Here is a 21,176-nt window from a genome sequence, read left to right as displayed (position 1 = left end):
GCACTTATTGGTCTACAATATTAAATACGGTACAGTAAATATTTGAAATTGTTTTTACCTGGCTTCCTTTAGGTCCAGGAGTACCCTGCAAAACAAATCAATTAAATTTCTAGTCAAAACGAGAAGTCTCTCCAAGTCTCTGGCCTCTAGATATGGCTCAGGTAACTCTTTCAATGTAAGTCTATGAGATTGTTTCACATCCTCCATAAGTCAAGACTCATAATTCTGATTGCTTAGAAAAGTTACACAATTGAGCCATCATTCATGTCCGTAGCACAAACAGTCAGTTACATGACAGAGATTTAACGGTATTAATGAGCAATAGTAGTTAAAAAAAAACAATAACAATAATCTTATGTAATCAAATGAAAGGAACATCTACTTGGTGGCCATTTTAGTTACAAGCTTCTGCAAAAAAGTGAGGTTATGTCACGCATAATGTCACCCATACGGTAAATACACATACCTCTTTGAAATGACATATTAGATCCCATAAAGGTACATGGTGATGGAAAAAAAATATGAGATGGGAGAAAAAATTGTCATTGCTTTTGCGTTCCCCAGAGAAACTTTGCGTTCGCTCGCTAAGAACAAAAGTTTTGCTAGTGAACGCAAAGTTTCTTGAGGCAATGCAAAACTTTTACAATATTTTTTTTCCTCCCATCTCATATTTTTTCCACCACCATGTCCCTTTAGGGGCTCTGTAGTATCCGATTATATTTAGCAAATGCGAATGGCAAAAAAAAAAAAATCACTTGAAAACGGATTTTTACAAATCCGTTTCAAGCTACATTCATGTCTTATTCAAATCTAATATCTTTACCGTTTTTGCTTATGTCACTTTCTTATGCAACGTCAAATGTAAACACGTCAGACGTCATTGCAGACACAATGATGAGGCGTGTGTTGCTGTCTGTGTGCAGGTCGCACAGAAACGTACAGTATAATATAATGGAGACTTCTCTGTGGTCTAGTGAAGAGGTGCCTGCATTTGGTTATAATAAAATCATTGACAACTTTTCTTTTCAAAGTGTCACACTGAGAAAAGTGAGAATTCAGAACATCTTTTCCACACATAAATCCTTGTCTTTTAAAAGCTGGGGAATACTCACAGGTTTGCCATCCAGACCAAGTGGACCCTGCACGTCGGAAAAAGAGAAAACACAGACGATTAAACCACAGGAGTCCCAGACAGCCCGTCATATAAAAGAGTAAGTTCAAGGATAGACTCTGAAAGGAAGTGTGAGGGATAAATCAAAAGATGAGGATCAGGAGAAAAACAGAATTAAAATGATCATGTCTGGCCATTATGTCATTCCTCTATTTTTAAGATGAGGATTGAGACATGTTTTTTTGATTTACAACATAAAGGCCTGGTTTCACAGAGATTTACAGTATATTATATTTAGATTAAGCCAGGAGTGGCTTAGTTAAATTAGGACATTTAAGTAACTTTTAAACATCACTGGAGTGCATCTTGTGACAAAACAATAGCGCTGACATATTTTACGATATGTCAGTGCAACTTTCCATCATTTAAATATTTAACAAATAATATTCATATAGTCCACTCATGTTGTTCGTAAATCAGACTGAGAAATTAAAGTGGCTGTGCAGCGTCAAAAATAGAAAGGATGTTCAACACTGGCAGCTAAACATATAAGTTATTATTTTATTACTTTTATGCAAAAAGTTTATGCAAAAATTTATTTTTGTTCTGAAGACCTGATGCCAAAGGTGAAAACCCTGATTTAAAAGTGTCATGAAGCACCCAGACTTGTTCTAAAAGTCGCAGTGTCAAATAATTCACATACTTTTGAATGAAGTGTGGGAGGTCATCAAAATGGTTGTGACCTTTGAACTTAGAAACATATATCTGTACCTTTAGTAGCACTCACACATCAAAAATGCATTCACTTTTTTCTTTGTGTTAGGGTGGGGAAAGGGAAACATGATATATAACAAAACAGCATGAACAAAGTAGAGTTGAAGCAGAAGAGAAGAAAAGAAAGCCTTGTTGCAACCTGTGTGTTGGTCAGTCAGACTTGTCAAATGAAAAAAACTAAATTTCTTTATTTTTGACCCACTAGAGTTAAATTGGACAAGAAAAAAAGAGGTGAAATTATATTACCACTTTTAATGGAGGGAGGAAAAAGAAGGTGTCAATTAGGAGAGAAATTGAGAGAAAACCCTAACGCTCAAAATAATTAATTGGTTTGAGTAGGACAAACTTAAATTAAACTAATTAGTTCAGTCGAATTAACTTTTATGAGTATTTAGCACTTTCTTTTTCTTTCAAGTTCACAGAACTGATATATTTTAAGTAAACGGAACTGTTTCATTGTTTTGAGTTTTATGAAATGATTTATTTTAATTTAAACAAACTTAAGTTTAACTGAAACGGCTGGGATGTCTATTTCCCAGCATGCTTTGCGATGGCACTTGAATGGGAGAGTAAATGCTAAAATTAAGTGTAATATAATGGGGGGTTTTTTTGTGCAAGATTAATGATAAGTGGGAGATTGAGTATTGATTAATGTTTTGTTACGCTAATTTAGAAGAATTTCTGTTAATGTTGGTTTTAGGATAGTTACCATCATGGTGACAAGTGGTGCATGCGGCTTGATTTGAGAGCAAATGTAATCTTTATATTGTTGCTCTCATGCAGCAAGTGCTGTAAAACATACTATTGTTAGCATGATAACATAATAGTATGTTAGCAAACTAGCTTGTTAAAACTATAAGTTAATACTAATGAAACAAGTGTTCACTTTGAGATTACATGAAGGTATAAGTTAAATGTATGAAATAGTGTAGCCTACTCTGATTTTAATTGTTCTTAACATGAAATGTTAAAGTACAAACTTAAAATCTGCCAGTTCTGCTTACTTAAACTTTGAATTCCAAAACGTAAAAAAATTGAGGCAATCGATTGCCTAAAATTTTTTGAGTTCTGCTAACTTATTCGGGTTTACAGTGAGCCTGACAGCAACTACAACATCATATCTACCTGCTCAACACAGAACACTGAAATGAACATCTCCCTCCCTACAGCTCATGACAATGATCAGATAGAGGTTGATCAGCTCTCCAAACACTCATGATCTAGAATCACAGAAGAAAGACAAACTAATATTTAAAAGGTACAATATGTAAGAATTTTTAATCAAAATATCCAAAAACCACTTGCACAATTTTAGATCTTTCAATTGTGTACTTACATTATCCTAAATGTTTCCAAGAATTAGTCAATTTAGAGAAATTCCCAATTTTAAATAGTGCCCGTCCATTGTCACCTGACAATGACGTAATATCCTTGTTATCCCTGGTTTCCGCTTGTACTGCCATAGTAACCATGGCGACAAAAGCGAACAACTGCGTAATGTTTAGCGGTGCGCTGTTGTTGTTTCGTTCAAACATTATGGATCATGGCAAGCAGACTTTGGTACAAAAGGAGAACTAAAATGAGGATGAATATCAGCGTGGAACTCCGCGACAAACTTTGACTTGACAGAGCTTCACGACTTGACCGAGACGCTCTTGCATGTACTTTATTAGACAGGTGAGCAAATATACATAAAACAAATCAATGTTATATAGCTCAACATGATGAAATGTTGAAATATGATCAATGTTATTATAATGTTGATCTAGCTTAATGCTAGTCTCATATAACACATATAATAACATAACTTTCAACACATTCAAATGCTGTTTAGTATGATAGTGTAACGTTAGACCAAGTTATAAGACTGGAAGAACAGGAAAAGCCCTCTAGTGAAACAGCGCTGCATTACCTCACAAGTTTAATTCGTCAAATAAACTGACCTGAGTAGTAATTCAGTACTTGCGGTTAGTTCGGTAGAATTAAAAGCGCTGATATCGGTCTCTCATTAGCAATTGTGCCCTGCTTCATACCACAGTCATGTTAAAAAACATGAATGTTTTCACTCATCCATAAACATTATTAGATCCATCAGCATGACAGCAAGTTCCATGATTCCGCTTATTCACTGCGTCATCAATCTACGCCTTTGTTATTTTAGGAGGTTAGCGACCCCTAGCGGCAAAAAAACAAAAAACAAAACATATTGTAGCTTTAATGTTTTATGCTAGTTTGTTCAAATCCCTAATCATGAGCAACAGTGATGCATTAGCAAACAGCACTAACAAGTAGTTCCAAGTATTAAAAAATACTGTCTACACACACCTTCATGTAGCTTCTCTTTTTAAAATGTATCTTTTAAACTTGTTGGAAAATGCTCACATGTTTGCGTGCGTATGAAGTGAACACAAGTTCTAGTGCCCTTCAAACTTCAATGAAGTGTCTGTACCCCAAAAGTAAGGAAACATCCAGGGCTAAAACAACGAACACTAAGCTTCTGCCTTTGAATAAACAGACAAAAGATGTACGAGTCCATTGTGGACAATAAACAATCCCTGGTCTTAAGTGTTCCCAGAGGTATGTTAAGGACAGGACGTTTGTTTTGAGGACGTGCTGGAAGCTCTAATCATACATCTGGGAGCGTTTACATGGCCTGCTCTCTGTGGTGTGTCCTCATGGTGAGCAGACACCATGTGCACAGGTCAATGCCAGCGGACTTCCTGCAAGAGAAATGAACGAATCGGCTAAGACATCTAACTCTGATTTATGACCCGAGTACTCAGGGTCTTAGACACCTTAAGTTCATCATTGGAGGAGGTCGGTCTTCCCATTGGTCACTGTTGCTGAGTCTCAATCTGTTGACCCTCAAGGCCAAATACTCTTACATTTGTAATTGAATAATCCATCAAAGTGATTGGGGGATTAAGGTTTTCTTCCTCAAAAACCTTAGAAACACAGCCACTGTTGAGTTTTGCATGGACAAACACCACTCTCATTATGATCCATGAACGTATCCTTCACATTTCCAAATGTTCTTGTTATCTGTCTCGCACCTGAAGGTCCATATGGATGCCACACATGAACTAACACAACTCAATTTACAACCCCTTGAAGAGTGTTGGTAACCGTGAAAAAAAATGAAATCCATCCGTTATTCCTCAACCTGCTATTCATTCTCCTCCAGCAACATGCTGAACGGCCAAGCGAAGTACAAAACCTCCAAGAAAAACCTCTCATAAAACAATTAAATGAAGATTAATCCTGGATGTATTATTTTGATGTGTGCACCACCGAATTCCAAGGAGGAACACCAGGAAAACATTCCAAAGTAGCACGAATTTACCACATATCTTTAACCACAAAGTGCAAAGGAGTGAGAAAGAGTATTCGGATTACCAGTAAAGCCGCAAGAAAATGAAATAATGACTTTTTTCCCTGTTGCCCTTTGCCAGCGTTAAAGTTTTTCATCATTGCTATATATCGCAAATCCATCATAGGGTAATCAAAACGCTTTGAGTTCAGGCCTACAAAAGCATTCCTTCTAATATTGGACTTTGTGGTGGGCTCAATGGTGCTGCGAGGGAAATCTGGGGGGATTGTATCAATGGGCCCTTCGAGTCAAATTAAGACTCAAGTGTTTTAATCAAAAGAATCTTTCACAGTTTTGACTGCCTCTACCCTGCTTAAGATTTTGTGTTTGGGTTGGACTGTGCAGAAATGTCCTATCTTTCAATGCCAATATCTGGTTTTAAGCCTTTAATGCACTGTCATTTCTCCAGTAAAAAAATATCTAAACAAGATTTACTTGAAGAAATATTGCATAAGACATTAAGCGCCAGCGCAAACCATCTACTGACATTAAAAAACTACTGTTAGGATTTAATAAAGACACGCAGTGAAAAATTTGTGCTGAATATGGTTATTTTTGCTGCTGACCTTATTGCAAATGCATTTGTAGGAGTTTCCCTTTCAGACGCAAAATTTATGGGAGGAGAGCATTTAAATCAATCATGCAATGTGATTTACTAAGGTTTGCGTTCGTCAATTTACTGGTATTTGCTCCATTATTTACCACCCCAAAAAAGCATGTCTTTAAGACGCTTTAATTCTCGCTAATAATCTTGGTAGCGTTGGTCATTATAGAAATGATCCGGCTGCATTTGTGCAGAACTTTCCACTCCCATCTGTGCTTTTTTGGAATTGCGCTCTCACGCTAATTTGCCCTGTTTAATCAATCTGGCCCTAAGCCTTGTTTCCAGAGTATATACTGTATATCGAATTACATTTTATTTAAGATTTTTCTTACCCATTTGCAAATTGTTACAAAAAACTGAAGCATACACCTATCCAAATGTTAGATGAACAAGACAAAAGGCTACTAAAGTCGGCATGAAATTAAAATTCACCCTATCTGTTTTGTGAAAGCATGGTGTAGATATCACTGTGAACAATTCATCCATGGATTTTTTTACTTTGTCATGTTTAATCGAACTTTTATCATTTAGTCCACTTAAACCCTGCCTCTTCACAATCGATTATAAGCATGCATTCATTTTGGAGTGTGCTGTCAATATCTCAAAATCCAATCAACAACCAATGGATAGAAACAAGTCCTGTCCTAAATTTATAACATTTTTAAAAATCTGTTTCACTCGTCACAATATGGAGGAAATGAACTGTCATTAATTCCTTATCTTTAAGAATTTCACAGTGTTCATTTATAAAAGAAAAATAATTTAACCACTTAAAACTATTTAATCTTTGTAAAACCAGACACAATGTGTAATATATATTCATGTTCTCAAGGATTATGCATATTGAATAAAATTAAATATTAAATTGATTGTGAATTGATCAATGATTCATTCGTTTTTTTGTTTTAAACTGAAAAGACAGATTAGGCCAGTTATATAAGACACTGAAGTGGATAATGGACAGAGAAGCACGCAATGCAAACCCAGATTTTGCTTTTTCTGCATGAAAGAAACCCAAGAACCAAATCTCATCCCTTTGTGACTCTGCAGGGAGAGACGAACCCTCATCTGGATCCAATGTCCATGAAGTCTCCACGTCTCTCTGTTCTCCTTTCTTCTCGGAAGGGAATATCGTTTATTTGACTGCTTTATACTTCAAGTACATACTTGGGATATGTGACATTCATTTCTCTCGCACCGGCCTGCCAAGAAAGAAGTTCCTGGATTTAAAAAAAAAGAAACACTACCATGTCAAGAACATTCATAAAAATCCTTCATATGACACATTTGGTCTCCGATGTTCAGTGACAGAATATAGATTTTCTGAAGAAAATAAAAGCGACGTATGCGGCCGTGCAACTGGATCATTCTTTACTAGCAATCTCCTCCAGTAACTTCTCAAAGTGTTGTGTTGGACAAATCCAAAAGGATCGTGCTCAAATTCAAAGGGATCGAGCCAATGACAGTCTCGTGTGAGGCGTTCTCAGGCTGCGTCTGCATGTAATACAGTCTGTTTACGATACTGCTAATCAAAACATGGCCTCAAATGAGCACCGACAGCATGTGGGCACCACCTGAGCGTATAAGAACAATGGCGAGGCATCTACACACATGTTGCGCTCATGTATGCGAGTAACATTAACCCCAGCACACTTACAGAACAGAATCAACCAGGATCTACCTGGATTCCATCAAACGTATATGCGTACACTTCCTGTTTGGCTCCTGTTGCTCGTCAGCTAAACTCCTCGGGCTTAGTGTAACAGTGTAAATGATATTTACTTGAAATCATCTGCTTTTTGTCATTAATAATCCTCGCCATATGACGCAAGTTAACACAAACTGTCTGTCAAACCAGTTTACAGGATAAGAACAATCACGCTGTGAGGGAGTAAAGGGGATTGTTTAAAAGACGGCGAATGCTGCTATTGCTGGTGAATGGAGTGAAATCACTAGCGTATGTTTCACAGTTGCTAGCCGAAAGCATTTTAAGATTGCGTTGTAAACCGTAAAGGATGTGGATTTGGGGCGAGTTCACACAAGCACCTGTCACTCTGTTCCAGATGATGCAAAGGCTTGGCAGATGCTAATGGACATGCTCCAGTTTAGGAAATCTGATCAACTCACACATAGTGAAGTACTCTACTATTGAGCTCAGTGAGCTTCAGCTTCATGCCAAACATAGAGAAGCCTTGGGTGTTTTTATAATATATTCATGGATTTCATCAGGTCCCTTTCCACAGGTGTATTAATCAAGCACAATGCAGTCTGCATTCATAATCTAGGTGCTTGATTTTATACACCTGTGGAAAGGGACCTGATGAAACCCATGAATATATATATATATAGCCTACATTAGGGATGTACTCAACGACTACTTTCATTAACGTTTAAATGGAAATTTTGCAACCAACTAGTCTAATGCCTGCTACTGACTGCGATTTCGGCAATCCTACAAGATCATCATTACTTATAACACTGTACGACATGGATCTAATAAACTTGGGTACGACATGTCGTGAGCTTAGAATTATAAGGTTCTATCTCCGTTTAGGGTAGTTTAGGGTAGATATTGAGCATCAAAGTTTTTACATCCCAGCTGGCAAAACTGTTATGTAGTATAATCTACTATTATAGCTCAACAAGACCATCACCCTACAGATAACCATAGCCGGCTTCAAATGTCCAGGCTAATGTCCAGCCCTTAGCTCTGTGTCCAGGCTACAGAGCTAAGAGGTGGGTTTTGATTGGTCCGTCCGTGTTGATTCAGGGTTTTGATTGGATATTGAATCTACTGGAGATAGAACCTTATAATCCCAACTCGGTTTATGTTTTGTTCATTTTATTAATAACTACTAACAAAATATTTTTTTTACAAAAATAACACCACACAGGCATTAATAAACACCTAATGGATCAGATTATGTCAAAAACTCAATTTCGACCAAAAGTGGAGATAGAACCTTATAATTCTAAGCTCACGATGTGTGTAGACTGTACGATGATGACACCTATTGAAGCATAGGCTACGACATAAGTTAGTAGGCTATTGAAGAATAAAACATCAACAGCATACACTAGTGGTAGACAAATAGATCCAGATGAATCGCACTTCGGCAAGTGTGGTTTTAAAATGGACTGAAAAAGAGGAGTAAGCCGTAAGAGGACAATATGGACACAGTCATGGCTAGGGAAAAGAGGCCAACTTGGCATGGGAATTTTGCAAATGGAGCTTGAGGCAAGTAGTTTTTTACATTTTAGTGCCATGTCACGTTGATCAATTCGCCATTTTATGTTGCATTTTTATTGGCTAGTCAGTAGATGTAGGTCGTAGCAGCAAACAGACTGTGAGATGATCATGCTTAATTGTCAGAAAATTAACGCTGGCAATCTTTGGTCGCAAGACCATGACAACGGCGGTATTTGAACTTCTCTCACTGCACGATGTAGGACCACCGGTTAGGAGCCACGACCACAGAAATCACCAAGAATGGTCATCTTTCATCTGGGACAGCCCAAAACCGTACAATGTGCACCGGCCATAACATGACGGGCGGCAAAATCGCAAAAAATCTTGACTTGTAGGCTACTGACAACAGCTGATATAGCAACTGTTCAGGTGTCAAGAAAGTTTCATTCATGTTTCTCATTTAATCCAATATAAAATTTCATACCGTATTGCCCCATCATAAGCCTATAGCTTAATTGTTCTAAACTAGTTTGACATGACAAGATGAAATGAAAAGGTTTAGTGTAGGCTGTTAAAATACTCTCTTATCTTGCTCATCTTCGAGTAGACATTTCTCTGAACCCGCCGCGAGCGCCACAGAGAAAACCAACGCATGCAAAATCTAAAATTAGATTTCTTTAAAAAATTAGAGGTAAAATTAAATATTTTGTTTTCTGCTGCAGTTATACACTTATTCAAAATATATACATTTCAAAACGTAACATTAACACGGTAATTTAAACGTAGCCTTTGAAAAATATATATCAAGACATTAAATGTGCAAAAAAAATAACTAAATAACTAGCTATTTCCAAGTCAACTAGCAGCAGCAGTATCATTTCATCACTAGTCTAATAGTCTCGCACATCCCTAATATAATACATACATTACATTTCTTTTAACAAAATATAGTCTACCATTCAAAATGTTCCCAATTCCCATTACAATGCTAAAAATAAATAAATAGATGGATAGCAAATTACAAATGTAACTATTAACAGTAAGATTTTCATATTACTTTACTATAGGAGTGAATCTCACAAAGAAATGTCCTGGTAATATATATATATAAAAAAACATCTTACTTTTGATTTTAGGGTGAAATATGAACCAGACAATTCTTTGTTTCAAGAATGACACACACACACACACACACACACACACACACACACACACACACACACACACACACACACACACACACACACACACACACACACACACACACACGTCTGGTTCGCTATTTTTGTGGTTGACTCTCAGTAGATGTAATGGTTTTTATATTATACAAATTGTATATTCTATCCCTTTACAATAACCCTAACCCCAAACCTACCCATCACAGAAAACATTGTGCATTTTTACATTTTCAAAATGTAAATTAAATTCTCATTCTGTATGATTTATAAACTTGTTTCCTCATGGGGACCTCAATTTAGGTCCCCACGGTGACACGAGTCCCCATGAGTCAGAGTGCATTCAGGTTGAAGTCTCCACTGGGATAGTAAAACAAGCACACACTCACACACACAAACACCTGTCTATAATTAGCCACAGACTTTTCCCGGCAGACATACAAATCTGGGAAAACCATGAGTGTACCTCTTGATACTAATTTGCTGGGCATGACTGACCCAGCCTGGCATAGACGTATCTAGAGGCTGATCTTAAAGCAGATACGCCATGCCATATCAGTGCAAACATTTCTCTGATTTTAGTAGAGATAATAGGTAGAGAGACAGGAAGTGGTAATGTAATAAATAATATCTGCAGTATAATTGACTAAAGAGGCACAATAAGTCTTCCTCAGAACTCCCAGACAAATACATTCTCTATTGAACTCATACTTCACGCCGCGAGGTGAGTAAGGCTTGTTAACTAAACATCTCTTGATATTTGGAGCCAAACCAACCAAACCAAGGGGTCCACAATTAAGACCCAGACAAAACAAGGTACAAAGCCTCATTCGCTTTGTGACTAACCACAATCTGACCCCAGGTTCACCTTGACATGTTCCAGAACCGCCTGTTGCTTATCATTCCGCGGTCTGCTGTTCTACCGAGAGCCACTAGAGGCCACCACACCACTTCAATAATAGATTATACAATCATAACAATGATCCAATTCAATAAGAAAACTGTTTGGACCCCAAGAATTGATCTCATGTTTGTATCTACATAAACAAAGGTACTAGAAAAAAAATATATAAACTGACTGTTGATTGTTTGAAATGTGAAATGAAATACAAGATGCAATTATGAGTCACAGTTTACCAAGCAAATGTATTTTTATTTGAACACAAACAAACTCTGGAGCTACTCTAATCAGCGTCTAGTTATAGGAAAAAATCCTCAGATGTGTGTTGTACTTCAACAGATCGGAGCACATCTGCCCATATGTCACAGTTAGCATGTGATGTTTCGTCTACGCCCAATTCATTTCAAAACGCCCAACTACTTTCCGTTTCAGGGTTCAAGAAACCAGGAAATTACAAACTAAAAGTTCTAAGTGTCTCTGGCCTGCTGTCCCGGACACAGGTTTAGCCAATGGGGTGAATCTATAGCGGTTTCAACAGAGAAACACTATTACCAATGTAATTGAGCCCAGGAGCGCTTTCACTCGTTCCAGGAAACTCAGCATCATTATCGTCCATGTTGCAGAAATACCAGCGAAAGACTTCATTCTTCATCAGAGATTGTTCAAGTCCCATCAAGTTTAAGACTTTGAAATTAGGGCAGACACTATTACTAAAACTTCTCTTGCGACATAAGTATATATTGCGACATAAATATATATTGCATATATAATGGTCAGAAATGTGTTACATTTGACAACCAAATCAACATAAAAAAATATAAAAATTGTACTTAGTTTGAAGTCTCTTGCGACATAATTTTTTTGAGCTGCACAGATGTTTAGTGAGATGGAAAAGAGAAAATTAATATCAGCAATTGAACTTGAGGTGATTGAAGCAATAAAGGGATGAAAAATAGCCAAAGATGGAGATTAAAACACAAGAAAGAAACTAGATAATTGAAAGAACATTTACCGGGTAACCGTCGCGCCCAGGTTTGCCCTGTGCAAAGAAAAATTGGGTATAATAAATCAATATAATCCTAGAATAAAACGATTACAAATCTTAAGGCTCCAAAAGGAGGATTTCACAGCGAAGCATTGGTTCGACAAAGAACCTTTCAGGGAACAGTTTCTAAAAATGGCCATTATTTCTTAGAAGGACATTTTAATAATCCTTTTTAACATTATAAAGAACCTTTTGCGCAATGGAAAAGTTCCATGAATATTAGAGGTTCTTAATAAACTGTTAATGCCAATGAAGAACCTTTATTTTTAAGAGTGTAACATCATTACAGTTTTCATAATCCAAAGAAGCCATGGTTAATTTCATTAAAGAAAAAAAAAAAGATAAATATTGATAACACTTTATTTTAAGGTGTCCGTGTTACAATGTAATTATACATTTAAGTAATAATAATTAACTACATGAACTTACCATAGGGTTAGGGTTAGGAATAGGTTAGTTACATGTAATTATGCATAATTTATAGTTATTACTACAGTAACTATATGTAACGTGTAACAAGGACACTGTAAAATAAAGTGCTACCTTAATATTTATAAATTCAGTGTGATGAATTTAAAAATATTGTAGTCACACAATTTGACATCTGCAAGCATTAAACAGATCATTGAAATCTTCATGACAGCCTACAAAAATACGGATTAGAAGTCACGTATATCTGCTTGAAACAAGGTGTTGACGGCTTGATTTGAACCTAAATCTAAAGCAGGTTTCAGACAGTCTGCAACCTGTTGTTTCACTGTGTTAAACTTTTGTTGGATACCAGAACATTAACACCGGATCTTCAAGAAGCCGCTCTGCTTTTCAGCGAAATATTCCAGAACTTAATTTTTTAGCATTATTCTATAACTTTATTCTAGTTTCATTTTAGAATCTCAGAGGCACTGGTGTGAGTATTCTAGAATGCTATTCTTTCGGCTCAGATGTGAAGATTCTAGAAATTGCAAATATTCCCAAATGTAAAAATTTCACAAGCTATGAAAGATCCCAGAACTTGAAGGCTGTTTCTCAGCTTTTATGACTCACCTTCCAAACGTTTTGTCAGCCTTACCACAATACAGAGCTCATATCTGCTGCATGTCATTATTGTGAAGTGTGAGGACGGGGTACTTACTGGGGGTCCTGAAAAATAAAGAAAACACAACAAAGAGATGTGTAAAACAAAGCCAAAAAGTCTTATCACTTTCAGTTTAACTTATGATAAAAAAAAATACACTTTCACTCTTTCAGCAAAATGGAAAACCTCTAAATAAATGTTTCCTGACACAACATGGCACAGTGATGTATGTCAGGTAAGTGTTATGGCCCTCAGAGGAGACAAAGAGGTTTAAGAGACACATTGAAGTTTTATGAGGCAGAAAGTTGTTGGTATTTACTGACGTCTAGACGCTGACAGAACTCGCTCCTCTTAAGAGTTTAAAGAAAACATTCACTCAGCACAGTCAAGCTCTGACCGTTGTGAATGAAACAGCTTCACCATTTGGAAAGCATTTACCCAGGCTAAAAAAATATGTTCTAAGAACTTTTTGCTAATGTTTCCTATTACGTTATAAAATTTTGATTTCTGAATGTTCTCTGAACGCTCAAAAATGTTAAATAAAAAAAAGGTTTTTTCTTGGTTATGTAAACGTTAAGGAAACTATCACTTTTATCATTCTTCAAACATTATTTTCTGAAGATTCATTTTAAAAACATTATTAAAGACCAGATAACTTTGATCCAGCATTCTATTAATTTAACTGGAAGAAGTTTTGTTCATAACTTTTTGTTAAGAACCTTGCCAGAATGTTCTGAGAATGTTAGCTGGGTAAGTGCAAGTGCAAGATGGTAAAAGAGAAAGAGTTTGAATGTGTGTGTGTGTGTGTGTGTGTGTGTGTGTGTGTGTGTGTGTGTGTGTGTGTGTGTGTGTGTGTGTGTGTGTGTGTGTGTGTGTGTGTGTGTGTGTGTGTGTGTGTGTGTGTGTGTGTGTGTGTGTGTGTGTGTGTGTGTGTGTGTGTGTGTGTGTGTGTGTTTTATGGAGATAGCTAAAGACATTAAAATCGTTTAGTAAAAAGATTGATCTTTTAATTGATGAGGGTTGTAATTGAATGAGCGCTTTTTAAAGATTGAGTTATCATGGACACATGCGACACGCCTAATGTTTGCGCTGATTAGTCTGCTAAATATCTTCCAGCTTTCCAACCATATTTTCTCTCTCACACTCTAGAGAAACAAACAAACTGTTGTGCAACAGAGAACCTCCTCCATCCATTTCCCCACATTCAACTCTTCCCGTCCGCAACTACACGACCCAAACTACAACAAGCACGCACTGTTAAACAGAACCACATCTAGCAGACCTTAGTGACAAAATGACCCACTATCTCTATGTAAATAAAGTGTTCTGCCAGCGTTTGAAGTTCCTCTCCCAGGGCAGCGGAGCTGGAACAAGTTTAAAAAACAGATGTAAAGAATTGTCATCCTGTCCAAATGCCAGTTGCATGGGAACTATAATCAGATCTGGTCAGGAGGTGAATATAGGTTCTGCTGCACAAACTGTACACATTATCCAGAGATACGGCATGGATGTTTTCAGGCAAGACATTATCCGGACACCTTCTTAAACCTCACAAGCTGTACTGATGGCTTCTAGAACAAGTGACGCGACAATGAATCATTCTGAATCTGTGCCCTTGAGAGCCACATGTGTGTCTACCGCTCAGCTTCACTTAGAAATACATCAGCATCCTTATTTGTCATCATCAGTCTGAGTTTAATACCTCTGAATCATCTGAGTGACTCAAAACCACATTCAATGAGGATTTCCTCCCTGTCACATCTAATTGATTATGATTTAAACACTCTAGTAACAATGTTTATAGAAAGGCGCTAGACATCAAGAACGGGCAACATGAATGAAGAGATGGCACTCACCAGGGTCACCTCTTCTGCCCATCCGTCCACGTTTCCCAGGAGGACCTGAAGTCAGGAGAGACAGAGAATGACTTCATAAATATCTTACAGTACATAAAATACATTTTGGAATTGATTTGACATCCATTTCTGAGTCATTACTGAGGTTTCTGAACACATGGATTTATTAAAAGGATCTTCCGATCAGATGTTTGTAGAATCCCGTGTGAACGCTGTCGGGGTTTAAGTCCAATGATGAAGAAGGTACAAATAATGGCAGTCTTTATTAAACATAAGCCAGCGACTTGAAACAGTGTGCCACGCACAAACAATACCGGACCAAGAATGAGCAAAGGTGAAGAACTTACATATGGTGATAAATTAAATAATGAATAGCTGTGATGATTAAATTAATATCCATGGTAAGGTAACTGGTTATGGTGGGAAAAGGAGAACAAAGGAACACAAGAAAACAAGTGACTAAACAGACTGACAGAAAACGAAACCAAAACTAAGCATAACTGTAAAAAACGCTGAGCTGAAATAATAATGAACTTAGTTCATTTAAAATATAAATTGCATATATAAGGGTCAGACATGAGTTACATTTGACAACCAAATCAAAAAAAAAATAAAAAATCAAAAAAATTGTACTTAGTTTGAAGTCTTTTTAGTACCATTAGGATTTTTTATTGACGTCAATGTTTCATTCTCCATCATTCAATGCATATTGCCTGTGACATATGATTGTAATGCAGAATTTAGCTGAACGTTTTGGTTAACTTAATCTTGTATTTTTATTTGATGTATGTTGTATTAGATTCAGATCAAACAATAATTGTAGGACCCCTTGTTAAAGTTAATGTAAAAATTCTGATTCTCATTGAATATCATCTTACTTGATAGTATAACAAATATTGTTTGGATTATGGAAATGAGAATTTTAACTGGGAGACTTGGAGAGGATTAAATTTGCTTAATTATCATGAAAATAAAATAATTACTATTATTGTCAATCTAAAAATGATACTTTTTATTTTCTTGATGCTAAATAATTTTTTTTTTTTTTGAAGTGAAATCTGACCTGGACATTCCGTGACAGTTTTCATGAGATTCACGCTAAAAGAAGTCCATATGAGCCAAATGGCAGTAGCTTGACCGTGGCAGTAGAAAGGTATAAAAATAGCACTATGTGTGATGTAGAAACCAGTCCCATTTGAGTTTAAACTAGGGAAAAGATCAGGATTAGGTTCAAATCTGTTCACCGATAAACGCAGATAAAGTATGCATTTCTGTGCATGAGGCATCTGGGCACCACGCATCACTTCCTGTTCGTGTATATGTAAGTCAGAACAAAGCAGCCGAGGGCATACCTCCCAGACGGTAGCCAGGTCCCCCTTCTTCCCTCCTCTCTGTTCCTCTGGTTAACCGATTAACCCCCTCCTTCTTTCTGTCCCTTGGGCACTAAATCACTTCCATCAACCTTTTTTCCCTCCCTTAGGTACTGTGAAATAGAAACCATACCTGAGCTTGGCGGGAGAGGGGGATTCTGGGATGCTAACAAGCTTGGGTCGCAGACTCACTCTTCTTGTTGGCATTATTGTTATTGTTCTAGGTTAATCAACCCCTGCTGGTTTAACCCCTATTAGAAAGATTGTCAGGAACGGGTCTCCGGGTTTCACTTCCCCGGTGTGGTTCACTTTACTGAATCTAGTGCATCCAGTGTCCTTACAGGAATGTTCAAAGTTCAATACAACTTCAACTCTATCGCATCTGTGACATGCAGTCGAATAACACAGGAAATACATTCTACATGTCTCTCAGTTATTTATTCATTTATTAAAGATTTATTTTTGCAGTTTTTGCCTTTTTATTATGATAGGACAGTGAGTAGACAGGAAGCGAAATGGAAGAGAGAAAGGGGGACGAGATCGGGAAAGGTCCATGAGCCGGAAATCAAACTTGGGTCACCCGAGCTGCCCACAGGGCTATCAGCACTGCACAGACGATGGGATATCATTTTCAACTTGACTTCAATGTTTCATTCTCCATCATTCAATGCATATTGCCTGTACATAAATCAACTTTAATGTAATGTCATCGCTCTATCGCCTATTGCCTCAATGGTGTACAGTGTCTTTGGGCAGATTGCAGAGGCGGATTGCCAACAACAAGTCATTTTAGAACTGTTTGTGAACTGATCTTAGGCCCTGTTTACACCTGGTATTAAGATTAATTTTGGTCAATCGGACCACATGTAGACGAGGGAGACATATTCCCGTTTACACTGTTTTGTCCACTTTCAACCGTCCAGATTTGTCCAGATTTCTTCAAGGGTAGGGTCTATGGGTGGTAAATTTATAGGGGTCTTCAGATCTTTCGATCTAATGGACAAAATAAGCTTGCGCAATTTACATATGAACGCGCCAGGAGACGACGGAAAAACATTTTGTTTCTGCTCTGACAGCCGCAAGACGACACGTAACGCTGTGAGAGTGTGTTCGAAATCAGGAATGGTGAGAGAACATTGTGCTTGGTACATCTTCAAACCAAACTTGGGTCTTCATACGACAAAGTTTAAATCCCGTCTGGCTAGAGCGCTTCCCATAATGTTCACGTGTTAGGTCAGTAGGTGGAGAGTAGGCGTCTTTTGTGACTGTTTGAACGCATTCGACAAGCTCAAAATGTTTTAGACCCAGTTTACACCTGAATTTAGCCTTGTCCACCTGTGATCCGATCGACCAAAACGCATCTTAATGACAGGTGTAAACAGGGCCTTGGCGATTTAGGAGTCCTCTCGACTACCTCTAACTTTTCACAGATTTAAGAGCTGGTTTTGGCGCTAAAATGCTTGCTCTTAAAGAAAACATTTAGGAGTCTTACAATTAGGACTGACACAGCCATTATTTTAAGAGTTTCTCCAAAATCAACAAAAGTTAGGAGCTACTTTTAGCCTTAGTTGCACTGAAATCACATGCTTTGCTTTTAATACTTGTTTTAACAAAAATGAGATGCACATTACTGCTTCAAAAACACATTACTGCTTCAAAAACTCTCCAGGCTGAATTTCATTTGTAAGTACAGAAGTGTTTATTTTTTTTACAAACTGAGGAACTTGTTGAAGTTATTATCCATGGTAAATGACAGCATTGATGCTTAACTTATAAACTATACTCAGAACTTATAAAACTTTTAACATTCCTTGCCATAGGTTAAAGGTCACTAAGTGTACTGGAAGTTGCTTTGTACAAACCTGGCTGCTAAATAAGTACTGTGATATCTTTGTTAAGGAGACATAAATATATAAGTATAAAGAAGGTCTGTAAATTATATCTTACGCCATTCTCTTTCTGTTGCTCTCTCTCTCTCTCTTATGTGTTCTGTTCTATATAATATACGGCTTTCGGCTCAACTTCCCCTACCGTAATGACGTTCCAGTGTTTGTGTACGATAACATAACTCATAGTCAACATAGTGAAAATAGTGAGCCGTAGCTTCATCTTTAAGCTCTTAGCTTACTGCACTACACAGTATTAAATTACAAAAGACCAAACCACAACGGCTATAAATACAAGTGTAACTATGTTCTTCACTAACAGAGCCCATAAACACCATGAGGAACTCTGAGACAACTGGGCTGACGGCTCAATGCTGAAGACGCCAATGAAAGGGGCCTCTCAAGCTTTTTATCTGTCAGCATTTGATGAACTGTCTCATGGACAATTATCATAAAAGTAACAACTGCAAGATTAAAAACTGGAATCTGGATGCAATCGAGGTCTTCGCCATCTTAAAGTTCTCCTATGTTCTCCCCGATAGCTGTCCCATTATGTGAACTTTAAGAAATCAGATAATTGAAGTGTATCATTATTCTCTGCTTTGACGATCTAACCGCTCGGCGAAATTCCAATCCTTATCCGATTGAGAAAATCTGGTTCTTATAGTCATGCAAAGGCTTGATTTAGCTACTGTGACATTTGGTCTAAAGCAAATGAAAACGTCATTGTTTTCCTCTGGCTTTGTGTTGGGAGCAACTGTTCGCAATAAGCGTCAGCAGTGAAATCACAGAATTCGATCCTCTCGGTTCCTTAACCACAACTGAGTTTTCCTCTCCAATATCCCTCGCTGACCAAATTAAATTCTAAAAATGGAACGGAAATTAGATTAATTCCAGAAGGTGTGTGTGGTTTGTGTGGACATCACCGTGACAAACCTTTGTCCCAGGCAAATTTAAACATAATCTGACAGGAAGTTCACACATTATCTTTCAGTTCTCCAACATCTGTAACTCAATGAAATAATACACTAAACTTGCACCAGTTTCTTTCTATACCTATTGAAAATCCAATCATGAAATAGTCGTAACCTCTAACTTTAAATGAGAGGTTGATATATAACATGTTGGGTTAAAATGGGGGAAAATGCGTATTTTAGAGGCTTTAACTAGTTATCATTTCCTTTTTCACTATTTACCATCATTTAACTTGTTTGCAGTTCATGTAAGCAGTCTTGTGATGTGACAAATACATGTAATATATCAAATTATGTATAAAAAATATATAATTATTATACATGAATTTAGATAAATTGTTTACTTGCAACTGTTTGAAATGCCACATCAACGACATATTGATAATTTAAGCACTTTTTTATCACTAGGACGTTATTCATTGCGCATTAACAAAGCGCTTTCATGTTCATGCAAAATGCAAAAACAGAGAGAGTTATTTGGCTTTCTGTGATGTCTGACAGGTGGTTTATGTTGACTTGTGGGGGGATTGTAACAGAGCAGGAACTCTGACTGTCAAATCAAATACTGCTGCTCATGAGAGATCACGAACAGCCAAATAACAGAGCCGAAGTCAACCGTTTCAAATGAGGAGAGGCAATGTGTGTTATCTGGGCATTCCAATGTGTGTGAGTGTGTTTACGTGTACGTGGAAGACGTTTCAAGTGCCAGGTACCATCACACATGGAGTTCTGAAGCGAATGTTGTTTTTGTACAATTATAAATGAAATGCTTGCTTTCCTGTCTTGCTTTGCATGAGCTATTAAATGATAGTGTCATTTTAGCATGATCATGCCAGTGAATGTGTCAATCTGCTTATGTACAGCGCCGTGCTAACCTCAAAAATACCTTACTGTATTTCAGCCTTAAAGGGATAGTTCACCCAAAAAAAAAAAAGGACAATTCTGTCATTAATTACTGACCCTCATGTCGTTCCAAACCGGTAAGACTTTCGTTCATCTTCGGAATACAAATGTAGATCTTTTTGAGATGTGAAATCTGAGCTTTCTGTCCCCCCCGTAGTCAGCCACGCAACTACCACTTTGATGCTTCAAAAAGTTTATGAAGAAATCATAAAACTAATCCATATGGATTTTGGGATTATTTAAAAAAAATCTAATCACAAGTTGTGGTAAACGGAAGCTCAAGCATGTTCACTAGACGTGAAAGAACTAATGAGCTTTATTCTCATGTTACGCAGCACGTTTGAGTTTGTTCTCGTGTTTCAAGCAGGTTCAGTTGAGCTTCTGTTTATGTTCGCTGATCAATGTTTACATGCAATAAAAGCCTAAATTCAATCTGTTCATCATATAAAGTTATCGAGTCTGTTCAGAAAATTCGGACTGGATTCATATGGATTAGTTTTACGATCTCTATATGAACTTTTTGAAGCGTCAAAGAGGTAGTTGAGTACTGTAGCTGTCAACGAAGAGACAGAAAGCTCTCAGATATTAAATATGACCTTAAATATGATATGCAATTGCACATCTTCATTGAGTTTCCTCCTATTATTGTGGCTTTGTGGCTTTGTGGTGCCTGTTTTGTATTGTTTAAGCTTTGTTGAAGCGCCAAAGAACAGCAGAGGAAACCTGGCCATCAGGCATTCTGATTAGAATAACCATGCACAATTCGCTCAAATGATTTTAATTAAATATTTATAGATTGTTTAGTTTTTTCTTCAGTTTGTTAGCCCATTTTAGCTTTAAACATTACAAAAGCTGAAGATTTTTATGCATCTGCAGCATCTGCACACATTTATTGTCCAACCCACAGCAAAACAAACAGAGATTTCACCTCCTCTAAACACG

The 21,176-nt window shown here is 37.2% G+C and overlaps 1 protein-coding gene across 1 annotated transcript in view; it reads right to left on the bottom strand.

Annotated features, from left to right (window-relative positions):
• Window positions 1-21,176, bottom strand: part of col23a1a (collagen type XXIII alpha 1 chain a) — a 142,457-nt gene that overhangs the window by 24,421 nt on the left and 96,860 nt on the right. The window contains exons 3-7 of the mRNA XM_082176784.1: window positions 15,102-15,146; window positions 13,303-13,310; window positions 12,138-12,164; window positions 1,113-1,139; window positions 59-85 (exon numbers count right to left, since the gene is read on the bottom strand). Of these exons, the coding sequence (XP_082032910.1) occupies window positions 59-85; window positions 1,113-1,139; window positions 12,138-12,164; window positions 13,303-13,310; window positions 15,102-15,146 (134 nt within the window). The remainder of the gene's footprint in view (window positions 1-58; window positions 86-1,112; window positions 1,140-12,137; window positions 12,165-13,302; window positions 13,311-15,101; window positions 15,147-21,176) is intronic.

The sequence above is a fragment of the Leuciscus leuciscus genome (genome assembly GCF_965113295.1).
Source record: "Leuciscus leuciscus genome assembly, chromosome: 8".
NCBI classification, from domain to species: domain Eukaryota; kingdom Metazoa; phylum Chordata; class Actinopteri; order Cypriniformes; family Leuciscidae; genus Leuciscus; species Leuciscus leuciscus.
The sequence above is the reverse complement of the archived record's forward strand: the minus strand, read 5'-3'. Positions and strand labels throughout refer to the sequence as shown.